A 23,319-nucleotide genomic window follows, 5' to 3' on the forward strand; every position below is an offset into this window, starting at 1 on the left:
GCTGTACTAATGTCTTGCATTTGAAAATCATGATATCAGCCTAAGTCCAAATTTCAAAGTACATTTTTGTCTGTTATTGCTTTGTTACACCACGATCTGTTACCGTTAAGTATTTTTTGACTATAGCGAAATTATTTCGGAGCAGTTAACAAGAATCATACAGTTTAATATTGAAATTATGTTCTTTTCATATAAAATGTGCTTTTGCAAATTACCCAGAAATGAAATGACTCTTACAGTAGAGTAATTAATGTAGGAAGTAATTAAGAGTAAAAATAAGTAAAGAATCTAGTAAGTACTACAATGAGCTGACCTGGTTGGCTGAGTGAATAACACTTGCGATCTCCATTCAAGGAGTCGTGGAATCAAATCCTACAGTACATGGATGACATGTTTGTGAATGTCTCTAGCTAGTAGACTACTTAGTGTGAGAATTCCATCCTGTTTACTGGGGTCTTGATGTGGTTTGAACACACACACACACACACACACACACACACACACACACACACACACACACACACACACACACACACACACACACACACACACACACACACACACACACACACACACACACACACACACACACACAAAAATGCGCGTGCAATACAATGTACTCATGAAGAGTTCTCGGCTTAGAACTGAGTAGGATTCATGTGATGAACATAGGATGAACGTGAGTAGGATTCACATAAAAAAATCTTATCCGAGTATAATTCGACTCTATAAGGACTCCAGCTGTAATTAATTTCTAAGGCTTCTGTAATCATCATAATGTCTCGAATCGTCACTGGATGTGAATAGACAGCTAGCTGTTTATTACGTGTTCAACTTGTCAATTTGAATTTCAATTTATGTGACCTTTGGATAATGGAAGTAATGAATATCGGGAAGTGTTATGAAAGAAATAGGTAATTGTGATGAGTGAAGGATATGTTAATTGCAGTTGAACTATATACATTGATTATATGCACAAACGAACTCATAGGTATTGCTATCGTGTGTGTGTGTGTGTGTGTGTGTGTGTGTGTGTGTGTGTGTGTGTGTGTGTGTGTGTGTGTGTGTAGATCCACAGGGAATTTGTATTTATAATAAGGAATAAGAGAATAAGGTATTTACTTTGCACCCGAAGCAATGACTGTGCAGCACTGATGCATAATTTTTCTAATCCTCTATGTATTGCTAAACAACTGATTTTTTTTTTTAAAGTCGCCTTTACAATTTGATGTGCAGTAATGATCTTGTGTATCTTCAGGTGTGCAATGCAAAATCTACGGTTTCACACACACCAAGCATTCAGTTTCAGAATTTCAATACATAATTATCAAAAAATTATTTCTTACTTCCTTTAAAATCTCTCTTTTTCAGTTGTTTTCGTTTGTCGACCAGCCCAACACCACACGTGTCTTCTGGATGTCACGTATCATTTGAATGATTTAATGTAACAATATGAACGTGCCAGGTGACCATTATCAGATCTCGATGATTAAATTTCCCATCGTCAGCTTATTACGAAGATTTATAGATGTGTTATGATGCTTCCATTCATCGGTAGCCAAACATGGCACTTTTTCTTAATACTGTGGGGTTGAACAAAGACCCAAGCATGTTATGAACGTGTCGTAATGTGAAACGTTAATATTTAAACATCTCCAAAGATTACAGTACAAAGTTCTCGCAATTATACTTTCACCTGTAAATTTAACTATCATTTGTGAAGTTTTATATATAGAAATTGTGAAGTTGGATTTCATCTCTAGCATTCGATTCAGTATCTATTTAAGCAATATGACATAGTTCAGACTTACCGATAGACTCGATTACGAAACACTGTTTTATCCATAAAAATGTTTAAATATTCTACTTATATAGCTAGCATGTAGATAGATTTTGGCTCAAATTAGTTAAATTTACTAATTAGTTAATTTCAGAAAACAAAAAATGGATTCAGATGATAGCTCCCGTCCGCGCGGTTAGCCTAGTGGCTGCGCGCTTTGTTGCCATATGCCTAGGAAGGAGTGTCCCAGGTTCGATTCCCATCGTTGACGTGTGGAGCTGAAGAATCTTCCTAAGCCATAGCCAAGTTAGTCGGTCTTGGGCGTGGACAGGAGGGTTTTTCTCCCCAGTTTATCTGGGATTTTTCATCCCGCAAAGCAGGCAAACCGGCCTTGAGAATTCAACACCACTGCGGACATAGGATACACCGAGGCGTAGGCTTGAAAATCGCTGAACAGTGCTTGGAGCGCTTTAACAAGAATAAAACTGATTTTGTGTGTCGATTTATTACTACTATGAGACTTGGATTCAGCATTAAACAGCAGTCAAAACAGTGGACAGAAGCCGGTTGTTCAGAGCCAAAGAAAACAAAGTCGGTTTCATCAGCAGGAAAAGTCATGGCATCGGGGTTTTGGGATGCTAAAGGCATTATGTTTATTAATTATCTTAAAATGTTAAACAATAACCGTGGAATATTATACCAATCTTTCAACCAGACTAGACGAAAAAATTCGTGAAAAAAGACCCGGTTTGCAGAAGAAAAAAAGTCATCTTTCATCAGGACAATGCACCTGCCCACAAAGGTGTTTTGGCAATGGGAAAATTAAGGGATCTGCACTATGAATTGTTGGAGCATACAAACTATTCTACAGATTTGGCTCCGCTTTGACTTCTATCTCTTTCCAAAACTAAAACTCTTCCTCGTTTTTCTTCGAATCAAAATGTGATTGCAGCTGTAGAGGAGTATTTTGCAGATCTTACTGAGAACCACTGCATGGACGGGATAATGGCTCTGGAGCATCGCTGGAATAAATGCATCAGTCTTAAGGGAGATTATGTTGAAAAATAAAAATAATTTTGAAATTATAAATTCGTTTTTTCATTGTTAGGCCCAGAACTTTTCAGACCACCCTCATATGATGAATATATAAGAATTGCATCTCTCTCTATAATAAGAATATGTATCTATATAATAGAATAATTTCGTTTGAAGAGTGACAGGTATCACTGATTGCTTTCACGATTCCATATCAATAAGGTTGTGCTTATGTTACAGTAAAGGTGATCGATGATATCTTCCAATCCTAATAAATGAAATAAGCATGTTCTGCGTTCGATCACTATTAGGCGCACACTGACTAATTTGAAGCAAAGGATAGTTATAGCAATACACATAAGGATACCACAGATCTGTAATATAAGCCACAAATATTCTTCTGATTCAATTTATTCAAATAAGCACTTCGAAATTAATAATCAGGCAAGTCAATATAATCCGTACAAAGATATATAACTAACAATGTTAGGTATGATACTATCATCCTACTTATTGTATATTGGCCGTCCTATGCAGTTTCAAAAAATAATGTTTGGTCTATAGAATAGGATTTAGCTGACAGATAGATAACTTTTTTATGTGCTATTAGTTTGCAATAATTATCATAAAAACTAATAAAATTACAATACTGTAATACGTTTAGAAACTATTGTTTACAAAAAGTTTTGCCCTTCGCGCAAGGATATCAGGAGCAAAATTCAGTCAGGTAAACTATGTGATTAGATTCGTCTTCTATTTTTTCTGGCATTAAAATATCAGACAGCTTCTTCACTCTTTCAAACACCTCTTCATTATCTTTAGCACTAGATATTACTTCTCTTCTGCATGTAATTGATTCATCATCATCATAAGTTTAAACGTATTCTTCTCTAATCTTTTAATCCTCTTATTCCTTATCTTCTCTAATCCTTCATTTCATTTTCATTATCCTCTCATTTGTGCTATTCTCTAGCAGTATTCTCTTTTCCTCTTGCGATATTTTCTTATCTTCAAACATTCTGGAAATTGACAGGCCTTCCAGTCTCCACTCGTAACCGCTGAGGCAGCTAATTGCAGAAATGCGACGGGTTAAGAAGAAAGAACGAAAAAATGGCTGAATATTGTCGCTGTTTTTTTCTCTTAATTTTAACTTTGTTTTATATATGTAATCAAGTGCTCTGCAGTCAATATTTCCGGAATAAAAAAAAAACACAGGAATAGACCTACTAATTCAGGATATACGGAGAGAAAGTCCTAGATTCTTCTCGTTTAATTACTACAATTGAATCTACACGCCTTTCTTTCTTTCTTTCTTTCTCTTTCTTCTCTCACTTATCTAGCATCATGGAGGTTACATATGCGCTCTTCCCACACAAATTGATTTGATGAAAGAGAAGGATGAGGCTTAATACTTTTAGAGCATCCAGAATCCGGCTTTAAATAAGGTACGCTGCTATTTTCTACGGTTCAGAACCATTCAGAACAAAATAGGCGATATTTTAGTCAACCGATTCCTTCGTCAGTACAACGGTATGATAAAAGTTAAGAATTTGAAATAACAAACAATTGAAAACACGTTATTATTTAAATTAGCTGTACTTTATAGAGTTAAATACTCCACATATACTATAAAATGTACAGAATATTAAACAACACTTATCTGCTTGAAGATTTCAAAAAATGTTAATAAAAACCGATTTCACTGCTATACACTGTATTTGAAAATTTAAAAAAAATCTACTTAACGAGAAACAGAATACGGGAACAAATACGCGCATAAATTTGGGTAGTATTATTACAGACTGAGTCAAATGTCCCTTCTACGGGTATATATTACTATTCCAGGAATATTAAATATATCACGTTCGCAATGCGTTTGCTAACAGATCTCAAGTGTTCAGAAACCTTTCATCTCAAAATTCCATAAGTCACATCTAGCGTCTCCCTAGACATTCAATACCATATTCTAATTTCCTCCGAAAGAAATTCGACCAGTCCACTGCTGTCATATTCCCCCAGAATGCTGTGCACTGCATTTCGTGCCACCGTTGATATATTATAAAAGTGTAACGAAAGGGAGCCGGTTTCATTAATAGACAGTAGTGAAGAACGTATTAAGTTTCGGTTCAGTCCCTCCAATGTGAGACTATATGCTGTTCAATAATGGTTATGATATTTGCCGTATTATTAAATATTATAATTGCGTTAACTTTGTTTCAAGGTAAGCTCTCAACAAGTTATTTTAATTTTATATTAAAAATACAATTTCGATGGGTTATTAAAGGACAATAATGCAATGTTCTGCATCTTTTTTTTAATTGTATTTTCATATTAGAATGCAAAAAGGTGTTATTAGATGTACTAACCCAGTCATAAATTATTTTCAATTCCAACTGATGACTTTCGTTTTCTTCTAATAGCTAAAAACAAATAATATCTTCTTCAGCTATTAGAAGAAAACGAAAGTCATCAGTTGGAATTGAAAATAATTAATGAAATTTATCGGTGAAATTTATCATTATAAATACATGTTTTACATTTACATTGTGCAATGTCTACAATCTTTTGCTACTCATTTTTAGTTTTCGAGTTGAGTGTAGTTGCTTATTATTATCACTAGAAAACTAATGCCATAATCACGGACGGTATACTGGTTAATTCTTATGTGCCACAGTTAGTTTGTCTGTACTTTTTGTCCGGAAGGAAAAATTCTTTCATCTTCTTAATGATTAGTGTTATCGAGAAAAATGTTTAGTAATGTCTAATGTAAAATTTACCAATCCTGGAATAAATTACGGCGTTTTCAACTTGATGACAAATTATTATATTATTTTTTAGTAATCAATATCGTACTAAAAAGTTGTTGAGAGATAAGGGTGTTTTTTTGTTTAAAAAATTTATGAGGCTCACTGTTTTTTGTAGTCTAAGTGATATTTCATTTTATTAATACTAATGCAATACGCAACATTGATGACGCTGATACGGAGTACACAATGTCCTTTTGATCACATCATTTCAAGTTATTGCTGATTGTTTGAAAATCTCGTAGTTCAAATACGGCTTTTCTATAGTTATCTGAAAACATCCCTACTTATGTATATAAGAATGTAAATTTTGCCAGTTCATGAGTACATGACTATGAGTTTATAAGGCAGAAGACCGGAATAAGAAGATAACATTTATTTTAATTGAAAAACACGATGTTTTATCCAAATTGCACGAGATTTCTTCAAGTGTAAACATGCAAATTAGTAGACAAAACAGTAAGGACTAACAAAAGTAACCAGTCCAAAGACTCATCGAGGGAGGGCACCTACCCTACAACTCTCCGTCTCCACCACTTAATCCACTAACCACAGCGAAACGTCACAACCATCATCACCTACACCAACGCCATCTAGTATTTTTTGTCTGTATGCGGGATGAAAAACTCAAGTTTCCGGGAGAAATAAAACTTTGTAGTACCTCCGTATGAGGTCGGCTAACTCACCTTCAATTGAAAATAACCTCTATTCAGATTTCTCAGGTCACGTCTAGAATCGAACTCAGGCCTTTTCCAATCGAAGGGCGCAACATACTGTCGTTCTTCTAATTGAGCTATGGAGGAACATTTGGAAGGTTATAGAATAAACTGATGTTATTTGAAAATATTTTTAATTGTATGTCACAGTGTTCAGAACATTGTGCACGTTTTTATATATACTTAATACAGAGTCCATCGTTAATATTCTCTTTGTTGGGTAAGAATTTTTCAAAGGATCTAATTGTAATTATTAAAATAAAGAGCCAAAAGGCTTTCTGAGAGCCAAAAGGAGCTAATCATTATTCGAATACCGAAGGACTGTTTCAAATATTTTATGAATTGTTATAATATTTAATTTGACAAGTGTTCTTGTCGACACGTTATATTATTATTGTGCTTTTTTGTAACAAACTTAAATTTTTGGCACAATTTGGCATTCTACAGTAGAATACCAAACTGTATAATATGGTTTTGATGGGATTTCGAAACCATACTTAAAGTTTATCAGTTGCAGCTATAAACATGAATCAGCCAGTTAAATCTCAATCTAGGTAAAAAATAAATAAATAAATAAAGATAAAACTGATTCTTTTTTTATCAATAGAGGAAAAGAACACCAAATTATCAAACCCGCCTTATCAAAAAACAAGTTCACGAAATTAAGAAAGAAAAAATATTTAAAAAATGCTAGCAAGAACTCAATACAAGAATAAATATATTATCCAAAATCATTTGTAAACCAAAATCATAAAAGAAAATAAAAAGGTCGATTGAAAACATTTCTCACTACAGAGAGAATGCGCCTCCGTCTTACGAGCCTCAAATTAACTTAATTACAACTATCCCTAAATACTGAAAGAAATACCTTTTGTGCCTATGGAGTACGGTTTATTGGTCACGAGCGAAACTACAATGTCGCAGAAGGGATGATCCTCTATTGATAATTCTACAGTATTTAAACATTTTGAAACCAAAATACATGCACTCAAACCAAACATTTGACTGCATGTATTTTGAGATGAGACGCGCGAATAGTTCCGACTACATCAAAAAGAATAATAAAGGAAACAAATTCCAATCTCAAGTTTAGAAAATATAGTGACATTATATTTTGAATTAACGAGAACTAACGCAATACCTACTGGAAGTTGAAGAGCTGACATTTCTACCAAATTCCAAACTCAAGTTTAGAAAATATAGTGACATTCATTTTGAATTAATGAGAACTAACGCAATACCTACTGGAAGTTGAAGAGCTGACATTTCTACCTTTCTAATTGAGGATATGATGACCAGTAGCAGAATATGACATCTGCTGTAATTACTGGTCTATATACATATATATATTTACAAATCCCATGATGAACGTGAAAAAAAAAATTTTGGAAGCAACAGCAATTGTACTGAATTCTGTTCGTCTTAATGTCAACCTCAGCCACAACCTTTCTGATTGTTTCTCCTTTACTGTGGCGGTCTGGAGACCACGCGCTCGTGAACGAAAACAACGCAGCTACTCAATTCATTCTAATGAGTGCAATTGGTTAATAATTTAGAACTTTAGTGATGTACCCAAATAATGTTTTTTTATGTATCTCTTTTTTCTATGTATTATGCATGCGACGAAGTTTTCTAAAAATACGAAACTAGTAGTGCATTTAAAAATAAATTAGTTATTTTCTCTTTTAACATTCGGCTATATAGTCATATAAGTTATTTTCCTTAAAGTATGTACAATAGCCATGAAAACCTAATATATGAAACACACACACACACACACACACACACACACACACACACACACACACACACACACACACACACACACACACACACACACACACACACACACACAAATACCTTTTTTGGTGGGAAAGACTTGGGTGTTCGAATCCCATCTAGGATTCGAAGAACCTAATCACAATTTAAATGATTTAGGAAAGGTGTAACAGAAAAAAATATGCATTTGAAGTTAAACACAAGCTAACAAAATAATGCGAAATACTCAACGAGGAAAATGTGAACATTGACAAAATAAGATCATATATGAAGTTATCTCAAGCTGAATTGTTATAAAAATGTTGAAAATAGCCAGAAAAGCATATAAAAGATTAATAATCATAAAATATCCAACAAATGAAAAAATAACTAAATCAAATAAGAACGAAGAATATAAAAATATTACAGACAAGAAAAAAGTACACTGACCAAAAGCTAAAATATTGGAAGAAGCTACTTTGTAGGAAGTGCGATTTTTTTTGGTCAACCAGCAAGCTTGCAGTGGGTTTTACTAATCTGAGCATTTGTGCTTTTCGCTATGCAGTGTAGAGAATCGTGTAGTATGTTTAAAGCCAATGAATAGCTACAGATCGACATGCGATTACAAAATTATAAGAAAAGATAAGCCAACGGGAAAGTGAAAAGAGATAAATTTCTATAAGAGTAAATTATTTATTATTTTACAATTTTAAAAAAACGATGAACAGAAAATAAATAGAATGAGAACCAAATATCTAACGTAGTAAGGTCAGCCTGGTTGGTTGACAGGATAGTACACCTCCGAATCAAAAAAAAAAAAAAAAAAGCGCTGGATTTGCAATTCTAATTTATTCCATAGAAAATAATTATTACCAAATATGAATTAACATAATCTAAATCTACGTACTTTGTAGATTATATAACCATTCAAACCCATAAAAATGTAATATAAATTTCAAAATACTGTTATTTGAAAACATTAACAAAATTGGAATAATTTTTAACGATGTCCAAATTTTAGAATATTCCAAATTTTTTTCCGATTGGTTTTGAGAAGAACACAGAAATAGCATATACATATTTCAGTAGCTGCAGGAATGACTCTTGTGTGAGGAATCCTTTGCGCTTGGATTTCAGTTAATCATTTGCTAAACATAGGTCGAACGAGTGACATATCGGAAGCTAAGAAGTTTCGCATGGTGTCTCTACTCAAAGAAGGCTAAACTCAACAATTGAAAGGCTACAGAAAGAAGACTAAACTCAACCGTTATTGCAGCTATTATTCTAATAACTCGAAGTTTTAAAAATGATCGCTGCAATAGCGGTCGAAAGGTAATAACTACAAGAGATGAGAGGAAATTAAAGAATATTGTGAAGAAAAAACGCTTCCAAAGTGTAAGGTATTTTCACAGGAGATGGGAAGAACTAGGTGTGAATGTGTCTAAATTCTAAATCTATGACATTGAGACTACTTCGCAAATTAGGTTTTATATCACGTGTGCCTAAGACGAAGCTACTTATAACTTGCAAGCAAAAGGCAGCTAGTGTGCATGGTTTTAGCAAAGACTGTTGTGGGGTGAAGAGGACTGTAAACTGGTACTTTTTAGAGATGAAAGTATTCAATTAATTTTTTTTTGGAATTTACAACCGTGTTACAAAACTTTTTTATTATTATCCCGAGGTTTCGATCTTCATATCAAGATCATCATCTGGAGCATACATAAATATACAAGAGAAGCTGAGTACATTATTAACTGTAAGCTAGAGAAACAATGATTTGATCAATGTTATTCTACTGTAATGAACTCTAGTGAAAACAAAATTATTTGTAAATTACCTTAAACTAAATTCCATTTAAGATGACAGGATTAAACATTTTTTCTTAGAGATGGTTTTCTTTCAGAAACAATGATGTCCTATTTTTAGTATTACAATTATTATTTAAGATACTGGATTTTCTACAGTCCTGTTCTTAGTGAGGAAGTTTCAGTGGGTCAAATATATGCCTTCCATATGCTTGGGATTTTAAGACCATCATTATTGTTCAGATTGGGGTGGTTGATAATGATCTCACAGGCTTCCTTAAATTTCCGTTAATACCATGTTTTAGTGCGCTGTAGACAGCTAGTGCTTTTCAGACAATTCTGTGTAAGGTATTCAGGGCATGATCCGAAAGGCCAGCTTCACCATAATTATTATATTTAATGTATCGTTTATGTTCTTTTTGTCTGATAGGAATTGTGCGTCCTGTTTCTCCTATGCTTTGGATGAAAGTGTTTTGTGTGTCCCATGGTCATCAAGGGATACGTGTGTTTATTTGATAAGGAATGCATGAAAGGTCGGTGAAATTTGCAACCTCTGTCATGGTATGGGCTTGTATGACCGGAGAGGGTTCAGGTAGGCTGTGTATTGTGTATGAAAGAGTTAATATCGAAGTGTATCAAGAAATTCTTAAGCGCTTTATGTTTACCGGCATCTGAAGATTTATGTGATGGGGATTTCATTTTTCAGCAAGATTCAGCTTCTTGTCATACTTCCAATACCACTATTGGATGGCTCAAAGAAAGACAAATCAAAGTAATTCCTTGGCTGGAAAAAACTCACCAGATTTAAACTCCATTAAGAATTTGCCAGGAATTATAAAGAAACGTCAAGTTTCCCCAAGAGACAAAAATGAACTTATTTCTAGTCTGCAAACCATGTTTTGGTAAAAAAAAAAAAAAAAAGAGAGACCGTGAACCGATAGTAAATAATATGGCCAACCATTTACTAACGGTCATAAAAGCTAAGGGATATGCAACGAAGAACTAATTATTATGTGGTTTCCCATGTAATTTTTGTGCATTTATTTTCGCATTATTCTAATATTTTGAACTACGTTAAAATTATTCTAATTTTTTGAATGTTTTCAAATACCATCATCATCATCATCAAATTCCTGCCATGTACCCTCAAGGGGTGTACAGGATATGATAGTACTACATGAAAAAATTATATCATTACTAACTTCCTATCTACAATTTTCCTCCAAATCAGTCTGTTACTTGTCAAGACTCCAACATTATCAGATCTTATATTTCTATCGTCTAAGGCACTTTGTACCGTATCAATCCACCTATATCTTGGTCATCCTCTGGGTCGTTTTGCTGCCAACCTGGCAGAGAACACTTGTTTTGCTAATCTTTCCTCGCCCATTCTGTTTAAGTGACCATACCACCTGAGATTAGCTCTGCTAACGCACTCCAGGATGCTGACAATGTCAAGTTCTTTCATAATATCCTCGTTTTTAATATGATATTGCCATTGATGCCATCTGTTCACGCCTCTAATCTTTCTCAGGACTCTCATATCTGCGGTCTCTAGTCTTTGGTCAAGTGTTTTACTTCTGGCCCAGCTCTCAGATCCATAAGTTAAAACTGGTTTGAACACTGTCTTGTATACAGCTAATTTAGTGTTCCGACTAATTTCTCTCTTATTCCATATGAATTTATTCAATTGACTTCCCACCATACCAGCTTTGCTGATTCTGTTGTCTATGTCTATATTTAATTTACCATCTTCAGTAAAAATCGTGCCTAAATGGCTGAAATGCTTTACTTGTTCCACGGGTTCTCCATTCACAACACATTTGACATTTTCAATGATTCTGCCTATTTTCATTGTCTTTGTCTTTTTATTGCTGACCTTCATACCATATCTATTACAACAGCTATTCAATTTAGTCAGAGAATCTTGCAGACTTGTAGCGGATTTATTTAGAAGTATAACATCATCCGCATAAAGCAAAGAGCTGACATTAACATCTCCAATTTTGATATCATGTTTAATACCACTTTCCTTCATAATGTGATCCTTATAGATAATGAATAACAGAGGGGATAATGTGCATCCTTGTCTCACACCAAAATTAACAATCACACCATCTTCCTGTACTTCCTGCAATTCTAACTGCTGACTTACAACTCAAATAAAGACTAGGTATTGCTCGATATAATGCCCCATCGACACCATATAACTGCAGCGTATTGAATAGCTTCTCTCTTGGCACCTTGTCATATGCCTTTTCCAGATCAACAAAACTTAAATACAGATCTTTGTTATATTCCCATGCTTTCTCGACTATTTGTCATAAAGTGGAGATCTGATCCTGACAGCCTCTGTTCGGCCTGAATCCAGCTTGTTCTTCACCAAGCTTTTCTTCCACAATTCTTCTCAACCGTTTGTCAAGTATAGTTGCATAGATCTTGCCAGGAACACTCAGTAGGGAAATACCTCTGTAATTCTCACATTCAGTTTTATTTTCCTTTTTATATATGGGTACGTACTATGAGAGCTATACTCCAATCATCGGGAATTCGTCCCTCTGTCCAGGCTTTCTGGACTATGCAGTGCAGCCACTGTAAGACTCTTATACCACCATACTTCAGCATTTCTGGTCGAATATCATCTACTCCTGCTGCCTTTCCACATTTCAAGCCTTTGAGCTTTTTCTATTTCAAGTATGGATATGTATTCCTGCCTGCATGCCTGGTCGGTGTTTTTTACCACTGTGCTGTCATCACTGCTTGTTTCATTTTTTTCAAAGTTTTTCAAAGTAATTACTCCATACTTCAAGGATATCTTTTTCTCTTGTTTTCATGTCACCTTTATCATCTCTAACTCCTTTTACAGCACTCTTTCCTCCATTTTTAAGCTTCTTCAACAACCTCCAGAATATCTTACCACCGTCTTGATATTTATTTTCTATATTCTTGCCAATGTCCTCCCATGACTTTTGTTTAGCTAGTTTTACACAGTGTTTAGCATTCTTGCATTTGTCTCTATATTCTCTAAGAGCACAAGGTGACTTATTTGACAGGAACTTTTGATATGCTTTCTTCTTTTCCTTCACTGCCTCTTTAACTTCCTGTGTCCACCAGGGAGTTCTGATTTTTTTTATCCTTGCAAACAACCTCACCACATGCCTCTCTGGCAGAATCAATCAATGTTTTCTTCAGAGTTTGCCACTGAATCTCCAAGGTTTGGTTGCTGTTCTCAAACTCTTTCATTTTTTCTTCAGATTGGATGGGAGTAGGATACTGATGATGATGATGATAGCGGATGAACTACAGACAAAATGAATAGCAGATAGGCGAGAGGCTGGCTGTTCATTTGAAGCAATCAGGTGTGAGATTAAGGGCAGTAAGACAAAATATATAGTTGGTTATTGCTATAGGTCAGGGAGTTCTACGGATGATCTGGAAGACAAGCATTGGCGAATTAGTACAAAGTCGACTGATGGAGGGGGACTAGAGGTGTGAGAGTATGGAATTGGGCATAGGATCAGAAGAGCTATCCATAATCAAAGTGACCACATTGTTTCCGACTGGTGAAAGTGATAACATAAGGAAAAGAACCCGTATATGTGGAACTAAAATGCAGATGATTATGACAAGCTTAGAAAGAAGTTTAAATCTTTGCCATGGCATAAAACACTGCAGAATAAGGATGTTAGTAGTGCATGAGATATAATTAAGGATCATCTAGAGGAGAACCTTCATAGCTCAGTCAGTATAGACGAAGTACTTTGGTCAGAAACACCTGGGCTCGATTCCGGTCAGTTACGTGATGAACCTTTATCTGGTCTCTTTCGAAGAAAGGTGAATTAGCTAGTCTCATTCGGAGGTAGGTTTTTTTTTACACCCGGAAACTAACTCTGGTTTTTCGTTCCCCAGAAAAGGCAAACCGGCCCCGTGAACATTCATGGATTACAGTCATGAATATGTGTCCTGAACCCGCATAAAATGGGGGGGGGTAAGTCAATGGTGAACTACCCTGTAAAATCTCAACAGGAAGACGTTTTGGGCAATGCCGACAGTGTGACCTAGAGTCGTCGGAAACAACTGAAAGGGAAAAACCACCACCATCTAGAGGAAGCAATATTAAAGTGTATACCTAGGGTATCTATCTATTCCCTTCTGCCATACGGCCGGGGGGGGTAGCTATGTGCTACCATACTAGGGAGATGATTATGAGCAAGGTGGTTTTCGGTTGCCTTCCTTGCCTTAAGTATTTATGACTGTAACCTGTGTGTTCACGGGGCCAGTTTGCCTGCTTGCGGGATGAAAAACCTCAGATAAACTGGCGGAGAAAACCTTACTGTCCACGCCCAAGACCAGCTAACTTGGCTATGGCTGAGGAAGATCCTTAAGCTCCTCCCGTCGTGGACGGGAATCGAACCTAGGACTCTCCTTCCCCAGGCATATGGTTGCGAATACCTAGGGTAAGGAGGATTAATCAGGTAGGTGTTAGATGGTTGAGTAATATCATTAAGCACGAGCTGCAAAAGAAGAAAATACTGTGGAAGCTATACAAAGAGAAAGAAGACCAGCAATCTCGTGAATTGTAGCACAAGGCTCAGGCAAGAAAGGTGACCAGGATAGCAAGAAACGCAAAATCATATTATGAGAACAATCTTTATCATAAACCAGTATCAGGAATTTAAGCGCCCAATGGTTAATATTGTCTGTAAACTGGCGGTCAATGTTGAATGAAAGAGCGAGAGAGAAAGGTGATTTTTTTTGCGGCCTGATTGATTGAGTGGTTAGCGTATCCGCTCTCCAGCTAAAAGGCTGTAGGTTCGAATACCGCCGTGGGCATCGATGTTTGTGATTTTCTGTGAAAATTATAGTTGTGGGCGGTAGATGGCGTTAGTGTAGTGGCGGTCCGTTGTCGTTAATGGATGAGTGACGGAGTCAGAGTTTTGGAATAGTCGCCCTCCCTCGATGAGTCTTCGGACTCCGTGGAGGTGTCACGTAATCATAATAATACTAGGAAATCCTAAACAGTTCTTTCGTTATGTGGAAAGTAAGAAGGAAAATGACTAGGGAAGATTAACCTTTATAAATGATGGTCACAAGGTGAGAGAAACAGATAAAATAGTCGACATACTGAGTGACCATGTTGCAGGGTTATATCATCCTAGTGAGTTTTCTGCTTTAATATATGTGACACATATTAATGCGTGAACAGAGGTGAATGAATTGGAGTTTCTTAGGATATTGCAGAACCTCACTGTAAATACAGCTCTGGGATTAAATGGGACATCAACTCGGGTCTGGAGAGAATGTGTAAGGGAACTGGCAATTCCTTTGACTAGGATATTTAATTACTCTCAGCTTTAGAGTGCCAAGGGAGTGGAAAGAGGGCAAAATAATTAAATTGCATAAAGGAGGTTCTAAGACTGAATTAGCAAATTATAAATCAATCAGTAACTCACGCATGGTGGAAAAAGTACTGGAAAAATTGGTCAAAAAGAGAATTAAAGAATGGGTGCATAATAACATGATACTCTATGAAAAGCAACATGGCTTTGTGAAGGGTTGGTCATGCCTAAGTAATTTGTTGTCTTTTTTATAATAAAGTAACAGCTGAGATGGAAACCACCTTACCGGCCGTTATGGATCAAATACGCATCCGCATACGCTTCGTATCCATCATATATTTCATTGTTATAACAATGGTATTACAATTTTAATAAGCACTTCGCATCCATGATAAAGTGAACGTCTATAGACGTCTTGGCCGGTAGCGTGGTTAAAAAGGAAATGCTACACGAATATTCTGCTGGATTTTGCAAAGGCATTTAAAGATGGAGCCATAAGCGGTGAATTGAGTGAACAACAGAAAGGCTTCAGAAGAGGAATGGGAACCATTAATGCTATATTGGAACTTAAAATACTAATAGAAATATCACTTGAAAGAAATAGGATTATTTACATAGTCTTCCTAGACTTTCAGAAGGCTTTTGACCGTGTAAAACATAATAAAATGTTCAATATATTAGATAAATTAGACATGGAAGATCATGCACTTCAGATTATAAAAATGATTTACACCAAACAGAAAAATGCAGGCTGTTTAACAATGAGGCTTCTGTAGTGAAAATAAAAAGAGGAGTTAGATTAGGCTGTATCCTTTCACAAAATCTATTTATCTATAGTGAGACAGTGATGAAAAAGATTGAAAAACAAAAAATAGGAATTAGTATCAATGGTATAAAATACAACAATCTTAGATATGCTGATGATACCATTCTAAAGCAGAAAACAGAAACAACTTAATCAAATTACTGCAGCTACTAATTGAAGAAGGTAAAGAATTTGGATTAGATATAAATGCAAAAAAAGACCAAATTTATGAATATCTCAAAAGAAAGCAGATCCGAGCCAGAAATATTCATAAAAAATATGAAAATTGAACATACAACAGAATACAAATAATAGGCAGCTAATTTACTGCAGAAGGAAAGCAAGATAAAGAAATAAAAATAAGAACAGCCATAGCTAAAGGTGCATTCTGGAAAAATAAAGATCTGCTCAGAAGTTCTGTGAGTATCGAGACAAAGAAAAGAATGATAAGAACATTAATTCGGCCAATTTTCACATATGGAAGTGAGACCTAGATATTGAAGAAGAGAGTAAGGCAACTGATAATGGCCTTTGAAATGTGGTGCTGTAGGAGAGCTCTGAAAATCCCATGGACAGAACATGTGACAAATACAGATGTCAGTACAAAGAATGAGAACACAGAGATCTTTATTACAGGAAATGGTCCAGAGAAAGATGAGATCGGCAGGACATGTACTGAGAGGTTCAGCAGGTCAGAGGATACTAACAGTTTTAGAAGGAAAAATTATGGGAAAAGAATCAAGAGGCAAAAAACGAAGGACATGGCTTGAAGATATAAGATCATGGACAAGATCACGTGGCTATGCAGAAACAAAAAGGAAAGCCACCAACAGAGAGAACTGGAAGGGCATGGTGCTGCACCCTCTCACTGAGGAAGCTACATGAAGAAGAGGAATAGTTTTATTTCGTGTGGGGTTACCTCCCTTTCCTCAGCCATCTCTTAGAACAAGTTGAGCCCTTCTAATGAGGGATTAAGTACTTATTTTATGACTGTAATCCGTGTGTGTTCAAGGGCCGGGGTACCTGTTCTGAGGGTAGAGAAACCCGAATTGCCGGGTGAAAAATCCTCTACCTCCGTATGAGATCGGCTGATTCACCTTTTGTCGAAAGAAACTAGATAAAGGTTCCTTATGTCATGGACAGGAAATGAACCCAAGTCTTTTCGACCAAAGGACTTCGTCTATACCAACTGAGCTACGGAGGCTCAGAGTAATAGTTAATTAAAACGATGTGGAGAGCTTGCAGAACAATTTAAGTAGGCTGACAGTATTGGGCAAAATATAATGGGTATCAGTTTAATGTGGAGAAATGTAAAGTTATGCATTTCTGGATAAACAGAAAACAAGCTATGGAACACATCGATGGAACTGGTGTCCAGGACATATACGAAGCTAGAGACTTAGGGTGGATAGAGAATTAACGTTTAAAAGACATATTGCTAAGCTAGCTCATAATATTACGTTGCTGTGGAAGAACACATTACAAGTAGAGATAAGGAAGTTGTTATTCCTCTTTATAAGGCCTTGATACGTCCATATGTGGATTATTGTGCTCAAGTGTGGTCTCTTGGGAATGAAGTGGTGCAGAAGATTCAGAGGCAAGTGACCATGATGGTGAGTGGTCTGCGTAATGATAGAGAAACAAAATTTATAATTGACTATATCATAAACTACGTCAATGTGTAAACGATGAGCTTTTACACATTGTCAAATGTGTAAAAGCTCATGTCAACTGTTGTCAAAGCTCATCATGAAACATTTATTTCTGTAAATGTTTACAGAAAAATAACATCTTTCCAATCATTATTTAGTAGTTTCTAAAACAGAAATACTAACAAAATGGAGAAAAGAAGTAAATAAATATAAGAAGTATAAAAAATACATCTATTACAAGAAGAATGTTTTAGAATATTACATCAATCACGATTAACAGATTATCTCTAAGTTGCCAAAATTAATAGGTATATAGAAAAGAATAATTATCTTTATAAAAGATAATTAATAAAACAATTAGAACACAGATCATTCCTTCAAAAACAAACGACACACAGGAAATATAACTAAAACTATGGTAAAGAATGTTCACTATGATTATTAGTATAGATTTATTAATAAAATAGAAAAAGATGCACATAGAAACCAAGACACATCCTACAAAATATTAAAGAAGTTAAATAATGAATGAAGAGCTACAGCACAAATTGATATAATACAAAATTATCAATGGAAAAATAGCATAAGAATTTATGGTATGCCACTAATTTATTAATATTAAACAACAATGAAGAAATCAGTACTGATACAAAACCAATTAGATTGGAAGCCCTAAAATACGCCTAAGATACCAAAAATAAATATATCGAAAATTAGGAAATCAACCGAATTGGATGACATAAATACAGAGTTCTGGAAATATGTGGGAGAATATTTACATCAAAGATTCTTCATTAACTTTAAAAATTAATAAATAACTTTTGAGGAAATGTGATGTTTCATCAGATTTGTGAAAAGCTAAGGTTATATCTATATTTAAGAAAGGAGATAGAATGATCGAAAATAACAGAGAAATGACGCAGGGAAAAAGGATTATGCAAATTTTACTGTGCGTACGTGACAGCACCACCAATTCCACTTAAAAGGGAATTGGGAACGGTCAGGCAGTTGTTCGAATGATTGACGAATTGTGCTCAATATGCGTCCTGCTTTGCCTCAGCGTCCTTTACTTGTTAAGTTGTTTTACCTCAAACAGTGCAATGCCGTAGCGGCCCTTCGGGAATTTAGAAGGCTTCATAACCTGCGTACAGGTCCTATGTCAGCTGGAGCACCGATTTCATAATAGGACCATGCTTTTTTGAGTGTATTACCCCTACAGGTCCTTTAACCTGCTCCATTACTGGAGACATTTATCGACGAATGCTCGAAAATTTTGTCCTGCATTGCAGCAAAGACAATGTTTGGACTCCATAATTTTTATGCAGGATGGAGCACGGCCACATACTTTCACGCCAGCATTTCAGTATGAGAGGATTATCTGTCAGTTCTTTCCGACAGCATGGCCGCCTCGATCCCCGGACAGCACTCCTTGTGACTTTGGCTGTGGGGTATTTGAAATCCGTTGTGTATGTTGATGGCGTTCCCAACTTTCATGTCTTGAAAGAGAACATAAAACAGGCTGTTATGAACATCCAACACTCAGCTGTAGAGCATGTCTCACAACGTACACAATAAAGGACAGCACATTGAAAATCGTGTATGTGGTCCAGGGGATCCTGATTCTAATGAATAAAACATTATTTCCTGTGAGTTCAATCACTACATTCATTTCTGTGTCTCTCGCAAGTTGTTGTTTTAGTTTAATTATTATTATTCTTATTATCATTTTAACGCGCCACATATCCAGATGGAATGAGTGACGCGGCTGTTGCTTACACCGTCGAAATGTTATTATTCCATTTTATCTGCCTTTAATGTAATTATCCACTTGTTTTTGGCTCCGCCAACGCCAAAATTTACTTTATTGGCGACTTTTGATACTAAATCTTTTTTTCGGGGAAATCATCTCCCCATGCCTTCAAAAGTCTCAATATAAAATTTGATCACATTCAGTTGATTGGTTTTAGCTACAGATGCTCCAAAGAGGGAAAGTTATTTTATGGCCACCTGTAGATTGTTAATATTATTATTTATACACATTTAAATAAGATATTCACTTAACATTATGTACTGAATATTTGTTGTGAACAAAAATGTAATAGTAATACTTCAGTTTCATATTTGTAAATATTCTATATTTGTGAAGATGATTTGCAAACTGTATATGTGAAGATGATAATAAACTTTGTAAAATATTTTCATTATTATATAGGCACCTCCATGGAGTCCGAAGACTCATTCGCGGGAGACCAAATCTATCATGCCTCTCAACATGAGAGGTCAACATCAGTTTGCTAAAAGGAAGTCTTGTTTTACAAATTTACTTACATCTTATAATAAGGGGACTACTATTCTGGATAGGGGTGATTCATATACAGTGATATTCCTGAATTTTACGAAAGTATTTGACAGGGTACCACAATAAACTGGATGAATACGTTACGGCAAATTGGATTGGAAAATCACTTGGTTGATTGGATAGCAAACTGGCTTTCCAATCGATATCAACGGTGGTGTATAGAGATGCCATGTCTCTCAGGAGGAAAGTTACCAGTGGAGTCCTACAGGGTTCTATTCTAGGACTATTGCTATTCAATTTGTTTGATAATGATATTGCGAGTCGTTTGCAAGCCGACATTCAGCTGTTTGTGGATGATTCTAAGATGGGAAAAGTTTTTAGGAATAATGCTGATGTACTAACAAGTTCAGATGTAAGATTTTGTACTTTGGATCTCAAAAACGTAAAGCTACATATCATATTGGAGACGTCGTATTACAACATCACAAAGAAATGCCAGTATACTAAGAAGAACACTGACAAGTAGAGAGAAGATGTGGTCATTCCCATTACAAGGTTTTGATTAGACCACATCTGCACTACTTGGTCACCTGCGTTCCTAGGTGAAAAGTAAACTCTGGAAAAAGTTCATAGGAGAATAACAAAAGCAATATCGGAATTATGGAATACTGACTATGAAGACAGCTTGAGAGGATATTAATTACAGATGCTAGTAAACAGGCGGATGAGCAGCGATATGATTGAGATATATAAATTGCTTATCAAATAGATACCAGGATATTTTTCAAAGGATTGAAGGAGGGAAGGAAATAGAGACAAAGTCATTCTTGAAAGCTGTATAAAGGTGTAATGCATAAGAGTGCGGCATGACTTTTTTTTTGCATGGAGAGTGGTTGGTGAGTGGCATTTATTGCCAAATGAGGTGGTGAGTAGTGTGCACACATTGAACCAAGTTAAGATGGGGTATGATAAACATTATCTATTAGAATGCATCTTATTATTGCCTTCCTCGATGAGTCTTGACTCCAGGAGGTGGTTGTATAATAATAATCAAGGACCACGAAGAGAGAGAGAGAGAGCGCCACCAATCATCTCCCTTTTTAGAGCAAAAGTCTGAGAGACCACATTCTAGCATCTTTGTTTTCTTAGATTTTCAATCTAAGAAAACAAAGCCCACTATATCAGGCAAGGAAAATAAAAACACAACAACAACAAAAAGAAATATATTTATGAGACATTAAGACAATATCCGGTCTATGTGATCTTCAGTCTATGTAATTGTAAGAGAATCCGACTTAAGCTGTCTCTATCAATATAGTGCATTAACCCTTCTCTCTCTCTCTCTCTCTTGTCCTTCAAAGCAAGGTTTAAATTTATTTCTAAAAACTATAAAAAAAAGATATTTCAAATCTGAGCGAGCATATCCAGTCAGAATATGTAAATTTCAAGGTCTTTGACTCTGAAGAAGTGGATAGACAACACTTCAACGAATACGAACTTCACTGCTCAACAACACCTTGACAAATATTGACGTACTAATTGTGTGGTACTAAAAGTTTCGCCAGGTGGCGCAACACAGCAAGCAGCTATGAAAGAGTCTACCGATTTAAACATTTTTTTAAGATGGTTCATAGCGAATTAGTATGTTAAATTTAGTTGTGTCATGTACCTTATCAACTACCTTACACTGGAAAGAATGCGAGAAATAGTTGTTGTTAACAAAACTATTATGAAGTGCGTAAACTCTATCACTTTCAAGATTTAGGGAACAACCAAGTTCAGAGCGGTCAAGTTCTTAATCCCAAAGGGTTAACATTCTAGTGCTCATCAGCGCTCGCAGGCAAATGAGTGAGTCACTGAGCCTTGATGATAGTGCAGCTACGTCCATTGCTAACTTAATGTGTGATCTGAGAATTAAAGGAATTAGCTAAACTAAAACGTTCTGCTGAATACACATCTATCAAAATATATTCATGTTTCTATACACGATATTTGGGCTAACACAGAAAATGAAAGAACTTCAATCTAAAATTGCAAAACTGAAAAATTTCAATTTCAATTATTGCGCGAATTTAAATTAATTAATTAAATTGTTGATGATCTCAGTAAACAAGCCATAAACAGAAATTTGGAAATAGTAGGTGTCCCTCAAGAGAAGGAAGAAAGCGAGACAATACAAAAGATTTCACAAACAATTCAAGTGGATCTGAATGAATGAAAAGGACATCGAAGCTTCTCACAGAATCCACAATGCACACACACAAGCTAAACAAAACATATTATTGTAAAATTCAGGTCGAAGGAGATAAGAGATATATGGTTAGAAGGAGGACACAAGACACAAGAACATAAAATACAAAATAAGTACTAGAGATGTAAGTGGTAATTTTAAAGATGGAAAATATACTTCAATGAAAATTTGACTACGGACATGAAACATTTACTGTATGCAGCAAAAAATATAAATCCTAAACGTATTGCATTTAAACATAAGTACAAGAGATAAAATGGAACATTTAGAACTTATATTAAATGACCCAGATTATAATATAGATATTTTAATATTAACATAAATATGGATAAAGGAGCATGAATCTGGCTTTATACTATTTAGAAGGTTTTAAAAATACTATCACTGTAGGGATTATAACAAATATGGGGGATGAATGATCTTTACTCGAATATAAATATTAAACACATTAGTTTCACAATCATGCAAACAGCTGAGAATGTAACATTTACTTAGAAAAAATACGATTATTACATAATAGCTCTTTATAAATCTCACTCTTTTACGACTTTACACAAGAACTGGACAACATTCTGTGTGACATGTGTGTCATAAATATTGATTTACTGAGGGACGGCCATTGTCTAGATTTCATAAATTTATCAGCAATGTATGGTTATATAAAAATGCATCGAAAACAGTTAATCGAAAGACGGTTTACGGAATGGCAATTTATCGAATGACAATTCTTCGGAAAAGCAATCCGAATAAACAATTAAGCGAAATTAATTTAACGGATTGCAATAATTCGTTGAAGGACAGTTCGTCGCAAATGTAACTGATCGAAAAAGAAGTTCACCGATAATTTTTCGATGAATTCTTTCATAATTTTATTATTTCGATGATTATATGTATATAATTCACCGAAAGGTGAATTTTCTTAAATTATTGATTTAGAGTTCGGTAAGAATACTTAACCTCATCTAAGATGTTGATAACATATATAGTTGGTTACTGAGATAATATTTATTTTGTTGTTTTTTACATTATTCTGTATGAGTATCTGGTACTACACTGTGTAGATAGTGATTTATCT

General features: G+C 35.2%; 1 protein-coding gene and 1 long non-coding RNA gene across 5 annotated transcripts in view; one reads left to right on the forward strand and one right to left on the reverse strand.

Moving 5' to 3' along the window:
* The window catches only part of LOC150108317 (uncharacterized), a 66,146-nt gene that overhangs the window by 34,743 nt on the left and 8,084 nt on the right, over nt 1-23,319 (reverse strand). The gene's annotated exons all lie outside the window — the stretch shown is intronic.
* The window catches only part of LOC150108319 (uncharacterized), a 337,096-nt gene continuing 318,694 nt past the window's right edge, over nt 4,918-23,319 (forward strand). For all 4 annotated transcript variants that reach the window (XM_090390692.1, XM_090390693.1, XM_090390695.1 and 1 more), the window contains exon 1: nt 4,918-5,036. In XM_090390692.1, coding sequence (XP_090246818.1) covers nt 4,979-5,036 — 58 coding nt within the window. In that variant the 5' untranslated portion in view covers nt 4,918-4,978. The remainder of the gene's footprint in view (nt 5,037-23,319) is intronic.

The sequence above is a fragment of the Typopeltis vanoorti genome, chromosome 3 (genome assembly GCF_054136105.1).
Source record: "Typopeltis vanoorti isolate ZY-2024b chromosome 3, IOZ_Tvanoo_1.0, whole genome shotgun sequence".
Classification (NCBI taxonomy): domain Eukaryota; kingdom Metazoa; phylum Arthropoda; class Arachnida; order Uropygi; family Thelyphonidae; genus Typopeltis; species Typopeltis vanoorti.